Genomic DNA, 17,447 nt, shown 5'->3' on the forward strand with positions numbered 1-17,447 from the left:
AGTCCTTGTGCTGGCTTCCTAGCACACCAGGTTAGTTGAATCCAGGCCTATTTTAACTACATTTCACACCAGCACCAATTAGTCCCCAACTTGACCCTGTATTACAGAGCACAGGGTTCTGATAGTACGCAGATCCCTTCCAGTAGCAGGAAAGAGATCACTTTCAGCATCAGCACACATTTTGCACCAGCAGGTTTTTCTACTGCCAAAGAAAGGAGGGGAGAAAAATATTCGAGAAACCCCATCTTTCCTCATTAAATAACAACAACAATAATTACATTTGCACCCCACCTTTCTTCCAAGGACCTCAAGGTGGCTTACATACATAGTTCTCCTCCCCATTTTTTTCCTCACAACAATCCTGAGAGGCTAAGAGTAAGTAACTGGCCCAAGGTCACCCAGGGAGCTTCATGGCTGAGTGGGGATTTGAACTCTGGTCTCCCAAGTCATAGTCTGACACTCTAACCACTACACTACAATGGCTTACGGTACTTGCTGTGCTCACTGTGCTTATAGTTTGGTGCTACATCACTAAATCCACAGAACGGGAAGCAGTTACGTCCCAGGTGAGATTAAGGCAAATGAAAGTGCACCTGGTCACAGGTATGCGGATTTTACTCAAAGGAACACAACAAGGCTGCAGTTGGTTCCCAGTTCCTTATTCAACCCAAGAGCTGCATGAGCATGACCTGGACAAGGAACTGAAGTTTACACACCTCTGCAGTCCAACATAAACTTTGAGCAACTAGAAATCACATATACCTATGTAAACACCAAAGGAAGAAAAATTCAAAATGAAATCTGTACTGTAACAACTCTGCTGGTGTTAGAAATTGTGTAAGACCTGGGCAGGGGAACCCTCTTTCACAACTTCTTTAGAAATGCTGGGTTGGATCCAGGCCACTGAGCGGCATTCAGTTCTCAATGAAACCAATGGGACTTAAACTGACCATTGCTAACATTTCCCGTTTATTTCAACAGGACCTCAGTTCAGCTAGCTTATCAAACAATCCCATGGCTGGGGTTGTTTGCAAACAGTTTGGTAACCCAAATCCTTTGCAGTACAGAAAACAAGCCTTTCCAAGCAATTGCCATCACACTAACAGAAGGTGAGGATAGAGATGCCATGCGCAAGTGTGTGTGCCAGGGTGCGACCAGCTCCTGGGTGACTTCTGAGGGCCATGTGCCAGTGGTCAGTGGGGTGAAAGAAAAACAGTGGATGCAGCAACAAAGACACCTGTTACCTCTGTGCAGTAAGTTAGTTTCTACACTCATGCATGCACTCCAGCCCAATAAAACTACTCAAGAAGAGGGCAAAGCAGGGGCAATGAGGGGTGTGGCTGGGGAGTGGGTATAGCCTAGGGAGAGTGCCATAGGTGGGGCAGAGAGGCTTGGAGAGCTGTATCTCGCCCTGGGCCTGAGGTTTCCCCACACCTGGCTTCTATGCTAATTCTAAAAGCCTCTGAACAGAGATGGGTAAGCTGGGGTGCTGAGTATTAAAGGACTGCATATATATAATAGGCATAATACAAATCCAGTGGAATGGAGAGAACCAGTGAGGCATTCTCACTGGTTCAGAATACAAACTCTATAGGAAGGATAGGTTACGGTATAAAAGGTTGGTGTCCTGTATGTCAAAGGGGGAACAGACAAACAAAGGGACAGACACCTTCACAGCATGGTTGTGGGTGGCAAGACAGGTCCCAAAGTAATTATGTACTTGGAATGTACCCAAATGCCTAGGGTAATCTCAAGATGGAGAATGCTACCAAGGAGGCATCTAAAGGAGGAAGTGTTATAGCAATGGGCAGGATGGATACGTGCACAGAACAGATGCTCATAGAACCTAAAAAAGGTGAGGCAATCCTGGATTTAAACTTAAGTGGTGCCCAGGACCTGGTGGGAGATGGAAGTGTTGTCAAACTGACTGGAAACAGAGGCCATAGTGATCTCAAATTCAGCATTTACATATGTGGACAATTGTCAAGGAGGTCCGACATAGGCACATTTGACTTCAAGAGAGGAAACTCCTTGAAAGTTGAAATGGAAAGTCAAGAGGGTCAAATCTCCCAAAATGCAGGCAGGGGTTATTAAAAACTCCAATAATAGAAGCCAACTTTGAATGTACAGTATGTAGCAGATTAGGAAACAAAGCATCAAGGACACGGGTGTCAAACACAAGGCCCGGGGGCCAAATCCGCCCCGCCAGACCTCGTCATGTGGCCCGCCGAGCGCCCCAGCCAGCGGGACCCAGCAGTGGGACCTTGCTGCTGAAGCGCCGCGCCAACAAAGCGCCGACAAACAGCTGGGGCCGGGGAAATGCTTTTTGCCCCAGGGTCTCTTCGCGCTCTTTTCTGGCGCTGAATCAAGGCGGCGACCCCCCTCCCTTTCTTTCTTCCTCTCTCTCGTTCTTATTCTTTCTTTCCCTCTCCTTCCTTCCTTCTTTATCTCTGTCTTATCTCCCTCTTTCTTTTTCTTTCCTTCTTTATTCCTTCTTTCCTACTCTTCTTTCTCTCACCTCTTTCCTTCCTCTCTCCCTCCTGCTCCCTCTTTTCTTTCTTTCTTTCTTCCTTACTTCCTTACTTCCTTCCTTTCTTCCTTCCGTCCTTCCCAACTTTCTTCCTCTCCCTCATTCTTATTCTTTCTTTCCCTCTACTTCCTTCCTTCTTTCTCCCTTTCCCTCTTCTCTCCCTCTTTCTTTTTCTTTCCTTCTTTATTCTCTTCCTTATTTCCTACTCTTCTTTCTCTCCCCTCTTTCCTTCCTTCCTTCCTTCCTCTCTCCCTCCCACTCCCTCTTTTCTTCCTTCCTTCCTTCCTTCCATCCTTCCTTCCTTCCTCCCCTCCCTCTCCCTCTCCCTCTCCCTCTCCTCAGAAACATAGGATGCTGCTTTATACTTCTGGCCCTTAAACCCTGGAACCAGGAGAGCAGCTTCAGTGAGTCAACCTCAGCCAGTCCCTTTGGTGAAGGGTGGTGGCTCACTGGCAGAACATCTGTCCTGCATGCAGAAGGACCCCAGCATCTCCAGGTACTAGTAGCTCTGCAAAGGTCCTGCATGAAACCCTAGCGAGCCTCCACCACCCAGTGCAGTTACCAAAAATCATTTTTCAATAAATTGTACAATAATTGTACATTTGAATATCTACTTGCCATTATTCTGACTATGTTTCTGCTTTCAGAGCTAGTTATTACTTACATTATTACAAAAAACAGTAATAATTGAATGCAGTGACAATAATTTATGATAATAAAGAGTGGACACATAGTCCTACAGATACAACCGGCCCTTTGAGGGTGACCAAACTGCTGATGCGGCCCCCGATGAATTTGAGTTTGACACCCCTGATCAAGGACAATAGGAAAGATACCACAAATGATGTGAGCATGGTTAATGAGAGATGTATATAATTAGGCAGGGTGTGGAAAACATGAAAAGAGAAGGTTTAATCCCCCTCTCATAGTGCCAGAACCCAGAGTCACAACATCATGAGAGGGGTGTTTCCAGCTACCCCACACTTTGCCTTTGGAAGCCTTGCAAGTTGCTGCAGGAGAGGGGCTGTAAGCGACATGATGGGAGGGGGAAGTTTCTAGGACCAAGGTGACACTGTCAAGCTCCCTTGTTATTCTTGCTAGTGGATATTAGATGTTGTTAATGTAATCTCGTTATATTTATAGTACTGGGTTGGTTTTTTGCATGTTTTTATATGTTATTGTATTGCAGGTATTACGTTATTTTGAAATTGTTTTTGCACTATTTGATTTTGAAATTCATTCCTGTTTTGTAAACTGCTTTGGGTATGATTTTTGTGGGGGGTACACGCAATGAATGAATGAATGAATGAATGAGAGCCATCCAATAAAGCTGATTGTTGAGATTCAGGCCTACTAAAAGAAGTACTTCAAACAGCACATAGTATTTGCCACGGTACCACAATATGTGGCTTCCAAGCTTGGATAGCTTTAAAAGGGGGACCATACAAATTCATGGAGAAAAGGGCTATCAATGATAACTAGTCATGATGTTTGAATACTTCAGTGTCAGAGACTGCATGCCTCTGAATAATCATAAGGATCTGGTTGGCCACTGTGAAAATACATTACTGGGCTTAGATGGGCCTTTGATCTGATCCAGCCGAGCTCGTCTTACTTTCTTAAATAAATCAATTATCAGTTGAACTGATTCCTCAAAATATGGTGCATTTACAGTACACAGAAATATATTGGGGAAGGGTGTTATTTGTGTCCCTTGAATGAGCAGCTTCAGGAGGGATGCACACAAAACTGTGAAGGAGGAAGGGGACACCTGCCCGGCCAGCCAAATCAACCCTGGCAATCAATGGGGTGACAGATGTCACAGATAGATCGCACCACAATTCTTAAGAGGTCCAGATGGTGGGATACAAATACATTACAAAGCAAATATCCAAGGTTATGCCATGGTCCTAAGGGCACTCTGGGGCCTATTCACATGACCAATGCATGTGGCTTTTATGTGGTCATCTCCACTAGTCCCCATTCAAAGGTGGCATTTAAAGGGTCCAGAAATAGGTATTACCAAGTTCAATGAGGCTTGGTCCCCAATAAGGGTGCTTAATTAACTCTCTCCACTTATCTAGGAATAAACCTCATTAGACACAGTGGGACTTCTGAGTGAATCTGTGAGATAGAGCTGTATGCCTTCCCTGTTCAAAACCAACACGACTTCAGGATGCTTCACTGAAAGGTGCCCAGAGACAGTAGCACAATACTGTATTCAGTTTGCTCGTAATGGACTAGGGCAGGAAAGGAATATTTTGCTAAGAGAAGATAGAGCCCCCCACCTTCAGTTCCAAGAAGGCAAGCAACTTATTGCAAACCAAGTAAAACCTAAAAATTAAAGCAGGGAATCTTGGCCTGGCAGATCATTAATTGAAAGCCTAGCTCAGTACTCCCACGATGGAATGGCACAACCTCAGAAGCACTTCAGAAAAAGCAAGCCTCCCCTCCAGCCTCTCTCCAACAAGCGACAAGTAATAAATAATAATAATAATAATAATAATAATAATAATAATAATAATAATAATAATAATAAATTTATTATTATCTATACCCGGCCCATCTGGCTGGGTTTCCCCAGCCACTCTGGGTGGCTTCCAACACATATAACACATATAATTAGGTTTACTCTGGATTGGAACAGGACAAACAGTGCAATGCTGTGATCTTGTGTATGTCTACTTAGAAGTCCTATTGAGTTCATTGGGCCTAACTCCTAGTTTGCCTAGTTTGCCCAATGAAATCAATGGGGCACGTTAGTCATGACTGAAGTTCAAGTAACTGAGCAGGATCCAACTCTCAGTATGGGAGCTAAGGCTGCTTCCGGAATATATTTCCAGCCAAACTCTCTCCTGTGGATCCTGGCTTTGCTGAAGACAAAGGAAGCATGCACAGGATTCAGGCAGGACCATCCTGAATTTCTGCTGCTACGTACTATTTGTGATACCCCAATATCACCCCCAAAAGGGGGTGGTGTGGAGAGGAGGGCTACACACACACACACACCACCCCAAAATAGGTGTGTTTTGGAAGATTGACTTAAAGCAATTCATTGGATCCTGGCTTCACTAGAAGCCATGGGCATAGCCAATGGGGGGCAGAGAGAGGAAGCTGACTCCCCCCCCCAAAAAAGAAATCAATAAAAATAAAAATAAATACATAGCTAAGAGGTTCTGCCCCTCTAACAAAAGGCCTGCCCCCCCCCCCAGTAAAAATCCTGGCTACGCCCATGCTAGAAGGCGGCTTGTTTTGGCTTTCATCCGGAACAGTAATCCAGATCGCTGCGTGTTCCGGTTTGAAAACGGTTCTCTCTTTATTGGAAGTTTTAAAATGACTCTGCTGTGTAAGTATATTGGAACTCAACTGGAATATGGCACAGATGAAGGGGGGAAAAGCCAATAAACCCTAGTCACACTTACCTCGGAATAAGCCCCACTGGGTTCAGGAGGGCTTACTTGAAGTAGGCATGGCTAGGCCTGCGCTCCAACTACTGTAACTACCTCACCACCAGGGAAGGGCATTGAGAGCTTAGCCTGCGATTCCTACCCCTCCTCCAATCCCCCCCCCAGCCCTTCTTCCAGGCAACCGGCGCTCGCTTTTTACCTGGCTGTACTTGGCCTCGGGCTCCATGGAGCTCTTGTCCAGCCCGTTCACCGCGACGTGCTGCGCTGTGGCCGCGAAGCCGCTTCTACTCAGGCTGCTCCATTCTTCCACCTTGGGGCTGTGATAGGGCGAGCTGTCGCTTACTGCGGGCAAAGACAGGGCAAAGGAGCGTCAGGGAGGGCGCCGGCCTCGGATCGGGGCTCCTGGGAAAGGAGACGTGCGCAGGGGACCGGGACGGCGGGGTGCAAGGGGCATAGCCAGGGAGGGACAGGGGGGCAGCAGTCCCCCACCCCACAATCAAGTAACTAAACAAAAATACTTCACTAAAAGTAGAAATTGTAGAAAGATTTTGACACATATATTTTTTGAGCGCTTGGGGTCAAAAGAAATTTAAAACAACTGTGGCTGAGACATTTCATTCCGAATCTGCTAGACAGAGCCGGTCAGAGGACACAGGTGGGTGTCGTCCCGTCCCCCCAGTAAATCCTGGCTACGCCCATGGCCGGCTGGGGTTGCATCTCCACCAGAGACTTAGGGCCCAGCTCCTTTTCTCCGCCGTGAAAACCCTCATCTACTTGCACCACGTTAGCCAAGGTCTCCCGGGGCAAGGGAAAGGGCGACTGACCCTCGTGCAACTCCCGATCGCCTCTCCATGGAATCATAGAACTGTAGAGCTGGAAGGGATCCCCTGAGTCATCTAGTCCAGCCTCCTGCAATGCAGGAATATGCAGGGCAGGTGACCCCTAATAAACTTGTTACTAAGTTGGTTCATCGAGTGGGCGGCAATTCTGGCTCCCTGTTCCTCGTGGACGCCCTTCCTTGGGTGCTAAACCCCTTTTTTTGAATCAACGGGGCTTGGAAACCTCCTTCCTAATGGAGGCGGGCTGGGGGTTTCCGTGCCATTTGTTCCCAGATCTTTATTTCCCCCAGCCTGAAACCGTTCTTTCCCTCTCCTTGGGAGGAAAAGTCGTGAAACTAATCAAATTTGCTTGAAATCGTTCAAATCAGTGGTATTTGTTTCTATTTAATGCGCCTAAGATTTAAGGTTTCGGGTAGTCGGAAATCAGCCGTCTCGATTACAACGGCTCTTCAAGCCCCGTGGGCAGCCCGAGCCTAAAAATGTTTACTTTGAAGTAAATCCCATGACGTTTCATTCCCAAAGAAATGGGTTTAGGGTTGCAGCAGCCCCGCAGCCAGGATCCCACGCACGTTGACTCGGAAGCGAGTCCCACCGAGTTCAGCGAGGCTTACTCGGGAGTAAGTTTACCGAGGCGACCGCCTCCGCTGGATTTATATGGTTTCCACAGCGGTACTTCCCAGGCGCTGGGTCTCGCTCGTGGTTTTAAGGACTGCGGGGCCATCGCAACCGACGGGACCCACATTCCAGAGCGAATCTGGTCCAACGGAGGCCTCCTGTTTAAATCAAGGGATTCAGCCTATTAAGGTTTAGTAAATCAGCCGAGCCAGGCGCTAGATCGCTTCTCTCACCACCATCCAACGTGAACATTGCCAAAGAAATAAACATAGCTGCCAAGTTCTCCCTTTTTTAAGGGAAATTCCCTTATGCTGAATAGGCTTCCTCGCGAGAAAAGGGAAAACTTGGCAGCTATGGAAATAAATGAAAAAAGGAATGAAAATGAAAGTAACAGGAGGCCCCGACTTGGAAAAACGTGGGACCTCTCTTCGCATGGCAGCGATATCTCAGTCGGTATCTGCCAGGCTTTGCCCATCAACAAACAGCGAACGCTATTTCAAGCTGTGGTTTTAACGCAGGCTCATAATGCGCCGCACACACCCCGCCCGTCCCAGAGTCTTATTTTTCGAGGGTCTCGTTCCTTCTCTCCCTCCCCCGCAGTTAAAGTATATTCTGGGTGCGGGGGCGGCAGGCCGAGCGGAGTCCCTTGGTGCAAACCCAACTTCCCGCCTCCTGGCTCCTTGAATGATTCCAAGAGACGCTGGACCGCCAGCTGACCTGGCAAGGAAGAGGCGTCTGAAATTGTTAAGCAACAGCGCAAACTCGGGATCACTTAACGGGAGCTATTTATTCCCTTCGCTGTGAAGAGATCCTGGTTTCGCACGCGTAAAGTACAACCACGAGTGGTTCAAGGATGTGACTGCAGACACGGACACGCTTGCCTGAGAGTAAGTCCCATTGGACTCAATGGCGCTTACTTCTAAGGAGACACGCCGCATGCAACTGCGCTGTAAGGAAGTAAATAAAACATGCTGAAGCATCTCCTGCTTGCCTAGTGCATTTCCACAGCCTGAAAGCTGGAAACTTTTGCTCCTTCTTTTAAAGTTCAAGTAACTGAAACCCCAATCCTACGGTCCGATAAACAGCTATTTATAAGTACTTATTTCTGAATAAACGTATAACGGAGCAGGATGCACATGTCTCCCAGTAGGACTCACTGCCGAGGAATGTGTTTCCTCGGAAGTAAGCCCCTCTGTGGTCAAGCGCGCTTACTCGCCAGCAAACGTGTTTACGATTTCAGCTTTACCATGTAGAAAGGAGAGAGCTCTGAGCTCCCACAAACCAACACTGAAAAACCTGTCTGCCTTCCTTTCCTGGAGATCGCAGTTAATGTCCCTGATACAGAGAAGTTACGATCCTAACAATATTCTAAACCACAGACAAGTACCAGTGAAATCAAAGGAACACAGGTATTCAGCTGAGCATATTAAGTTTAAAGGGGTGGGGTAACATTAGCTCGTAAAATGGTATTTGCTGTGGGTGCTACTTTTTAAAAATAAAAATAAATCTACGTTAATACTTCTGGAAGAAAATTTGACTGTAGTTTGACTACAGCCTGTGTTTGACTATAGTTGTGCAAATATTAGATGCACTCGATATATAGATACAAACACACGAATCAAAGTCTCCTCCAAACTTTTGCAGCCTGTATGGGTCTACCAAAGGAGAAAGCCATGCAAATGACCAGTAGCTTTGTCCACCGGGAAGCTAAGTTAACTTCATACTTCACACACAAACTAATTCTAATTTAATTACTCGCAAAAGGACAAACCACCAGGAACACCTGCAGAATTAATGAATTGTGGAAAAATTCCGCTTAACTTGGTGGAAGGTCTTTCCTCCTAACACTTTGCCTTGTTACTTGTGATTTGGGTCGCCTTGTTATGTCCCTGTCCAGCACCCGTATAATTTTGTTTGCCTTATAAGTCCCACCCTAAACACGTTTCTAGCCACTGGGTTTCCAACAGCCTGATAAACACAATTCATAAAAAAGAGAAAACCCAAAAAGCTACCTAGTTTTGGACTTCCCCAGCCTCAAAGGCCACCACTTATGACAGAGCGAAATAGAAGTGGCCATTCATTCCAGTCACTCACTACCATGAATAAACTGTAATCGATAATTGGCAAAATATTTAATGTCAGAGAATTGGGGGGGGCGTGTTACAGGGCAGTATGGCGTCATTTTAGCACATATTATCGTGATTCTGGTTTCACACCTGAATCCACTTCCTCCAAAGTACCCCAATTGTATTTACTGGCTCCATGGGTGGATTGAAGCCTTACAGTGACATCCCATACCTGTCTATTTAAAGGTACATGTCATTGAGTTCGAGACTGGGTTGAATTTACAATGTTCAAAGAAGGAACGGAAATGCATCTGGAGCGTTCCAAACAATTGGATTCCAATCTTGTTCTGCGCAGCGTTTAAGCGCCCTTTAATTATCAAGTGTTTACTTCCAAGTAGGCGTATTTAAGGTACATTCGGACGGGCAGATCTGACATTCCATTCCACCTTCCACACTGTTTTCAACGACACCAGCCCCCCAACTCCAGCGCCCAGTTATTCCGTCCTAACGCAAAGGAAGGAAATTATTTGGGCCTAACTGGATTAGGAAAAACTCCGCAGTTGTTGAAAGTCACCCATCCCATCATCCTCTCTTGCTGACAGCCCCAGCGTAGTGATAAGCATCTTTGACATAATTATTTTCAAGGTCGATTTGATGGAATAGTGTCACATTTTACGGCAGGAGATGCGTAATGAAAACTAACTCGCAAATTACTACGGAAGGTTTTTTTATTTGTTTGAAATATTTAGCTTGCAACCTATATCCTGCTACAGGATGGAGGAGGCAAACCCCATTGAGCTCAATAGGACTTACTTCAGAGTCGACGGTTACAGGATTGCACTGTTTGAAAGCTGCTCGGTTGCAACTGTGTCTCTCTATCCTAAACCTGCACTAACATTAGAACCTACTTCCAGATGTGACTATGACCCCCGTCTCTTTTGCCATGAAGCAAGTGCCTTTGAAATCCCTGGGGCCAGCTGACTTTCTTCCAAGCAAAAACCCGTAAGGATTTAGGGGCGATAACACTCCGATCCTAAGATAGGACTGCTTGGGGGCAAATCCCATAGATTTCAACCGAATTAATTCGAAGCCATCAGGTAAAGCTGACAGATGCAGCGAGCCTTCGATGGGATCCACAAGCCGGTTAAATCAGGTTATTTAGGGTGCAAACAGAACCATTTAAGCGCAAACACTTGGGGGTTTTTATTTTATGAACTCCTGCCATCAACAGGCTGTTGGAAACTCCGTGGATGCCCTAAAGGGCGAAGGAAATGCTACGGGTGCTCGGCAGGGACATAGAGGAGGCCCTCGCAACAAGGACGTGGGGGGAGGGGGGTCCACTCGACCGGCCTCCTCTCCGGGACGAGAGAGGGGAGCCCCCCAGTCGCTGGTTTCTTCCCTTCCTCGCGCTGGCGCATGTCGAAAGTTGTCTTAAGAAAGCGAGCTGTCTCTCTGCGAGCTCCCTGTTCTGCTGATCTCTCACTTTCCCATGAATAGGGGCTTCCTTTCCGTGTCAGCAAGGTCAGCTTATCCTATAAATCAAGGGCAAAGCGCCCTCAGATGCAGCTCCGCAAACCGGAGCGGGGAAGGGGAAGGGGAGGGAGAGGAGGAGGCCAGGAGACGGGATGGAAAAGCCTCCTTGTCATTCAGATCCCACCCGCTTGCCCGGCTACCTAGGTAGGAGGCCTCGGCCACTATGGCTCTGAGTCTAAGAAAAGGAGGAAATAAACGCAAATTCGCGTATCGCTCTCCTTCAGCTCGTGCAGCATTTATTTTCCTGCAGAAAATCCAAATGGAATCTTAAAAGTGAGCTAGGAAAAGTTAGAACCTAATGTTTAGCTGCTGCTATTATTATTATTTTATTTTATTTTATTTTAGCATGCAAAGAAGTGTGAAATATTTTTTTTTTAAAAAAACCTGAATATTTTATTAACATGATTTTTATATTATTATTTTTGCCAAATCATACAGCAGCCATAATCTAAATAATAGTGTTTAGTGATAAAAATAGGTAGAATTGATGAGGCCGGAGTTAGACTATTGGGAGGAGTTGACTGGATTTACAGACACTTTTTCTTTTTTGGAACTTGGCCCCATTAAAACCTATGGAACTCCCTTAGCGAGATTGTTTATCGCATTTTGAGATGGTAAGAAAGTATCTGATGCCGAGTGTTTAGTTTGAGAGTTTCACTGTTAGGTACAATCGCTCTTGCCTTTCTGTAACTGCAAGGTTTCGATTTCTGGAGCAAAGTCAGGAAAAGCGAGCTGAGCAGCAGTTCTTTGGAAGGGGCTAAATGCTAGTTAAACATCGGTAGTTTGAGTTTTCTGGACCACCGCTTTGGAGCAAAACAAAGTGAAGCAGAAGAACGAAAGCAATTAGGTGACATTTGAACTTCCTGTCTGAGCAAATTTGGTCTGATTGCGAAAACTGGTGGTGGATTTGCCTGCAATTTCAAGGAGATGCCTTTCCTGTAGAATCCCTGACATGAAAGCAAACAGGCACAAAGAAGGCCTGGCAAGGGGGGGGGGAGCAAATATATCTGATAGCTTCTCTTTTTTGCATGCTTACATATTGCTTTGCTTGTGTATTATTCATCTATATCAGACATTTAGATTTTTAGGATATATTAAAATATGTATAATCTCACACACAATTATGCTACCTTTCTGCCAAACTGAAGGTGACATTTAAGCATTTGAGAAAGTCAGCTAGGGTCTACAGAAACATAATGGCACAATAAAATTGTTTTTAGTATGCCACAGGATTCTTTATCATTTTAACACCCTCATATGTTTATATAACTATTACTACCAGGTATATAAAAACAGCAAAGAGGATTGTAACACCTTAAAGGCTAACAAATTTATTAAGGTCCTAGGCCATATTTTAAAAAATTAAGATGTCACAAGGCGGTTGCTTTTGCTGGGGCAGATTAATATGGCTAGCCATCTGAAAATAGGTTTTATGATGTTATATTTAATAAGAGGTATACTTGTAAGGCAGGAGTCACACAAACTAGGCTTTCCAATATAGTGCCATATAACATTAGCAAACATATCTTCAAATATACAGATAGGCTTGACTGCCATATCACAAACACATAGCTGCAGCCCAATCTAAAAAATGAAATGCAGGATTGTTTATTTAGAAATAAGTCCTACTATGTTCAATGGCACTTAATCCCAAGTAAGCATATGTAGGAATGCAGCCTAATGTGGTCTCTGAATAGGCCAATCCTGTGCATGTTTACTCATAAGCAAGTTAAACTAAGCTTAATGGAAGTTACTCCAAAGTAAATGTGCCACTTATTGGGCCATAGATTTAAGCAAACTGGGTTCTATTTAAATTTGGAAGTAGGTAATTTAAAATAAATTGAGAGATTGTGTGTGTGTGTCCACACACAAACACAACATATTTGTTTTCATGCATTTGATTTTTGTTAGCTCATTAGTTTGAGGTACTTTGCAAATATATGCAACCCAGTCATATAGGCTGGATACAAATAATAAAATTATTTCTGCTTAAATTGAAATGGGCCATTTAGGAGATATACCCAAAGCATCAGCCCAATGTCATCTTGGAAGCTGAAATTCCCACCGAGTAAGATAAAGATTATTTCAAAGTAGATGTGCTAGCTAGAGGTTCAGGGGAGGGCATCCGCAGGGGGGTTATCTGTAGCTTTTATCTTGGGCAAAGTCATGAAGGATTTCTATTTACACCTTCGCCAAGGTAACCAGGATTTGGTACCTAGGAGATCTTCTAACAACTTATAAAGAGATGAACCCACCCCACCCCACAAGTAGGCCCTGGGCCCTCTGGGGGATGAGCTGGGGGGGGGTGTCCTCCTTCGGTTTGGCTTGCCACTTCCTGCCCTAACCACCACCACCCCAGGTCTCAGGAGTGCTTACCTTGGTCGGTGATGGACCTGATTCCTAAGATGTCGGTGACGGAGTGGGAGGAGGGCCACGTGCGAGGCATATGGACGGCGCTGTGGATGGTGGGCACCCCAGGCGGGGTGGGCACCTTGGCCCCCGCCGCCGCGATGGGGCTGGAGTACGAGTAAATGTGGTTGTAAGGTAGGGCGGGCTGCGGGGCCCCCTGGTGCTGCTTGTAGGAGTCGTAGTGGCTCTGCTGCGAGAGGTTGCCGATCTTGTTGCGCAGGATGCGGCTGATGGAGCTGACCGAGGGCACGTTGTACTTGTCGCACACGCCGTCGGCCAGCAGCCGGTCTCGGATCTCCCAGGCGAAGATGCCGGGGTCCCTTTGTTTGTAGGTCCGGATATGCTTCACCACCGTGGGCGTGGTGACCCGGGGCTTGCTGCCCCCGATGGCCCCTGGTAAGATGGAGCCCGTCTCGTTGTAGCGCGCCAGGATCTTGCTGACACAGCCGTGCGAGACGCGCAACTGCCGGCTGATGTCGCACGGCCGGATGCCCAGCTGGGCTAGTTCCACAATGCGGAGCCGGATAGCGTTGGGCAACGGGCGCCCGTTGACGAAAACCCCGCCGAGCTGGTTCACCTCCCCGAAGGCTGGCTCTGTGGGGAGAAGCACACGCACCGCCACATAGGACTCGCTCGGGGGGGGGGGGACAAGCGCAGCCCCGACGCCCCCCAACCCATTTCTAGCCTGGACCCGTTTACTTGGAAGTAGGAAGTCGCCCTGTGACTGCAAGGGGGCTGCTGCATTCCCAGGGATCGGGCCGAGCGCGCCACGGAGCTGGAAGCAAGTTCCACGCAGAGCCAGGCCTCGCTTCTCCCTCGAGATGGTCACCTTGGCAAGAAGCGAGGCCCGCGGGAAATGACCACGAAAACCCACGGAGACCGCAATCCTAGGCATGCTTCCCTGGGAGTAAGGCCCCCTGAAGTGAGCGGGGCTTTCCTTCCAAGGTTTGGGCTCGGGCTGCCAAATAAAAAAAATTAAAATAAATTTCTTTTCGGACCGCGGTGGCCCACACGTCCGGAGAAAATGCAACTCAGCTCTTTTTGAGCGGGGAAATCTCAAGAATCTCCATCCTAAAGCATCCGTCTGGAGCTCTGGAACGGGCACAGCAGCAGGGCGGGCCGCGATCCTAAAACACCGAGGTTTGAGAGGGAGTCACTTTTGTGGAAACCACCGTTTTGCAATGGGGCGGGACGGGAGGGGGGTGAGAAAGTTCGCACCGAGGCGTTACTTGGAAGCAAGTCCTGTTGAAACGGGATTCGGGCTGCAATTTAACCCACTCACCTGGGAGTAAGCCCCCTTTATATACAAGAGGGCTTGCTTCTGAGTAGACACAGCTAGAACTGCGCTCTTGAATGCAGACCCAAATGCGAATAAACAAAACGAAAGGGTGATTGTCGACCTCTAATTTCTGCCCCCCTCCCTATTCCTCCCCTCTCTCTGGGTTTCTTTTTTAAGAGTATGATTAAAATTATCTGGTCTCGTTCAGCCTGGAAAATTTAAGTTCTGGGAAATGCTGGCGAGGCAGCTGCGAGCAGCTAGCTAGCCAGAGCTGCGGAGCTCCTTTCCTAAGCCAGCAGCGCTTGGGAGATTTCCTCAGAAATACAAGAAGCTTAAAGCTAAGGGCGAAACGCATAGAAAGAGGGCATCTCGGGGGACGAGGCGCCCGAGCCACCTGTCTCCCTCGCAAATTACAAGCCCCAAATTACAAGCCCAGCCTGACTAGGATCGTCCGCTGCGGCTGCTGACCCTTCACGCGTCCCTCCAACTTTTAGGAACAAGAGCGAAGTCTATAAGGCGCTGCCAGGCGCCTGAGCTCACGCTGCTGCTAGCTCCTGCCTCGGCAGCCCCGCACCCTCCTGCCTTCTCCCTCCCCAGCCCAACTTACCCATGGCTCGAGTCAGGGCAACCGCGGAGCGGGAGAGACGTGCTGTGGGGGGTTGCTTTTGCGTTTTTGGTTTTTCAAGATCCCCCAAGGAAACGAGGCGACCGACTACGCCTTGGCCGGCCTGGCGCAGTGTGCGCTGGAGGAGGAGGAGGAGGCCCCGGTGGCTGCCTCCGATTCCCACCACGCGAGTCGGCGACGGTGTCAAGGAAAGGAACCCCGAGGAAGTCACTTTCCCGTGGCAGGAGACTTAAGTTCTGCATTTCAATCTCGCAGCAACGTGGGCTGGGCTGGGCTGGCCGGGGCGGCTCAGGCTATCACTCAGCAGAGGAACGCCCCCGCCAAGGGCGGACCTAAAGGAGAACGGGTCCTCTCATTGGCAGAGGAGGGTGACAGACATGCTCACCCTGGAAGGGCCTTCCGTTCGCTTTCGCAGGCGTGCTTGGATCAGCACCTGGGTTCCCGGCGCAGGGGCAGTTCGCAATAGGTGCGCGATGGCTGCGCATTAGCAAGGAAACTAATGCCGGAATGTGCCAGATGCATTAATGAGACGGGTAAACAGCTCAAGTCTGTATAATTTTCGTTTTGCCGTCCAGAACCTGCAGATTTTCGGTGGTTGCTAAAAACACAAATTTTCCCTTATACATTTGCGGGAAAAGTAATGTTTTCAAAAATCAGAACATTTTCCCTCCCTTCCCCCTACAGAAGAAACTATACTTCTTTTGTGAAAAATTGGTTGTGCGTTCTAGGAAAGTGTCAATAATTTTAAAAGAGCTACGGACGCCTGTCTGAGGAAAAGTATTAATACAGTGATCAAACGGCAACAGAAAGAGGGGAATCAGCGGGTACCATTTTCTACACATGGAAAGAAAAAACAGTAACTTTTGAATTCGTGTCTCCATGAACGAAATTATCACTTTTACGTTTACGCGCTTAAATCACCCCAGCTAATATCTAGCTGCTTACACACACGTTCACACACTTTTTAAAAAATTTGTTGAAACCCGAAACAATTAATCTTAGTGGCTTTCTATGGGAGTCACTTCCCCTAAGTATCCTTATGACAGCACTCCGAGAAGAAAAAAAATCAGCAGAGCTACAACTGCCCAAAGGCAGGCAGATCATGATGCATTGCTGGCTGGCGGGTACAATTTCCTCTAGGCATCCATAGGTCCGTAGGTACCTATGAAATAAAAAAAAATATTGCAGGGTCCTAAAACGAGAAGGTCATTGGCCCATTAACGTTCCCCTCCTGCAAATGTTTGGCCTGTCTTTAAACGTAGCTCCGCCAACGTGAAAATTTAAGTAATATGGGAGGAAGTGAAAGAAAAGTGCTGGCCGTGCTTGTGGCGAGCTGGGCTCGGCAACACATTCGTGGATGTGAAAGGCTGTGATGTGTGTCTTGGCTGGCACCGCGGTGCTTCAGAATCGAGAGGTCTAATGTTCAGAATATTGACGCGCAGCGCCGATAACACCCGCAAAAACCTCAAGGCAGAGTTTTCTGGGCTTTTTTTTTTCGCCCGGTAGCTGAGCAGGAGCCGTCTCCTTAACGCCGCCCCCCCCCAAGAAAATCACTAACGCACGTCCTTTAGGGAATGGGCCTTCTCGTGTTTTAGGATCGGGTGGCGAAGGGTTTTCTTGTCCAAGAAACACCATCGGGCCCATTAACCACTCCGTGTGAAAACACTCAACTAGAACAGTGAAAATCTGGTCGGCGTTGCTTGCAAAAGGCATCCCCGAACCGGGCTGAGCAAAGCGATCAGGCTTTTCTTTTAAGAACGAATAATGGCTGTTGGGAACCCAGCGGCGCATCAAACGGGGTCGTCTGGGTTGGAATTTGAGTCGAATCCCTAAACAGGAGTGACTGGTGTACCAAGTGGAAACCCGAGGCGAAAGAAGCTGTCTTCTGGCTAGTGTTGGTGGGTGAAAGAGCTTGTTATGGGCCGGGCCGGGTGCTTTCAAAAGCTCAGAATATCCACTTGAAACCTTTGCTCTGCGCAAGAATGAATGGGGGTTTCGTGTGTTCTCCGGAACGTGGTTTGAGGCCGCTTACAAACCAGCGCCCCTCTTCTAAACAAAGAGATTTCTTCCGAGCGAGGACGTGCAGACCTCGTGACGCTAGGCAGCCCCAACACCACGGAGATGCGCGGTCACCCTTTCTCTAC

The 17,447-nt window shown here is 47.5% G+C and overlaps 1 protein-coding gene across 1 annotated transcript in view; it reads right to left on the minus strand.

Moving 5' to 3' along the window:
• Positions 1–14,331, minus strand: part of PAX9 (paired box 9) — a 35,433-nt gene extending 21,102 nt beyond the window's left edge. Inside the window, exons 1-2 of the mRNA XM_035109149.2 lie at positions 13,367–14,331; positions 6,137–6,279 (exon numbers count right to left, since the gene is read on the minus strand). Coding sequence (XP_034965040.2) covers positions 6,137–6,279; positions 13,367–14,294 — 1,071 coding nt within the window. The 5' untranslated portion in view covers positions 14,295–14,331. The remainder of the gene's footprint in view (positions 1–6,136; positions 6,280–13,366) is intronic.
• Positions 14,332–17,447: the final 3,116 nt, after the last annotated feature.

The sequence above is a fragment of the Zootoca vivipara genome, chromosome 1, assembly GCF_963506605.1.
Source record: "Zootoca vivipara chromosome 1, rZooViv1.1, whole genome shotgun sequence".
Lineage (NCBI taxonomy): Eukaryota > Metazoa > Chordata > Lepidosauria > Squamata > Lacertidae > Zootoca > Zootoca vivipara.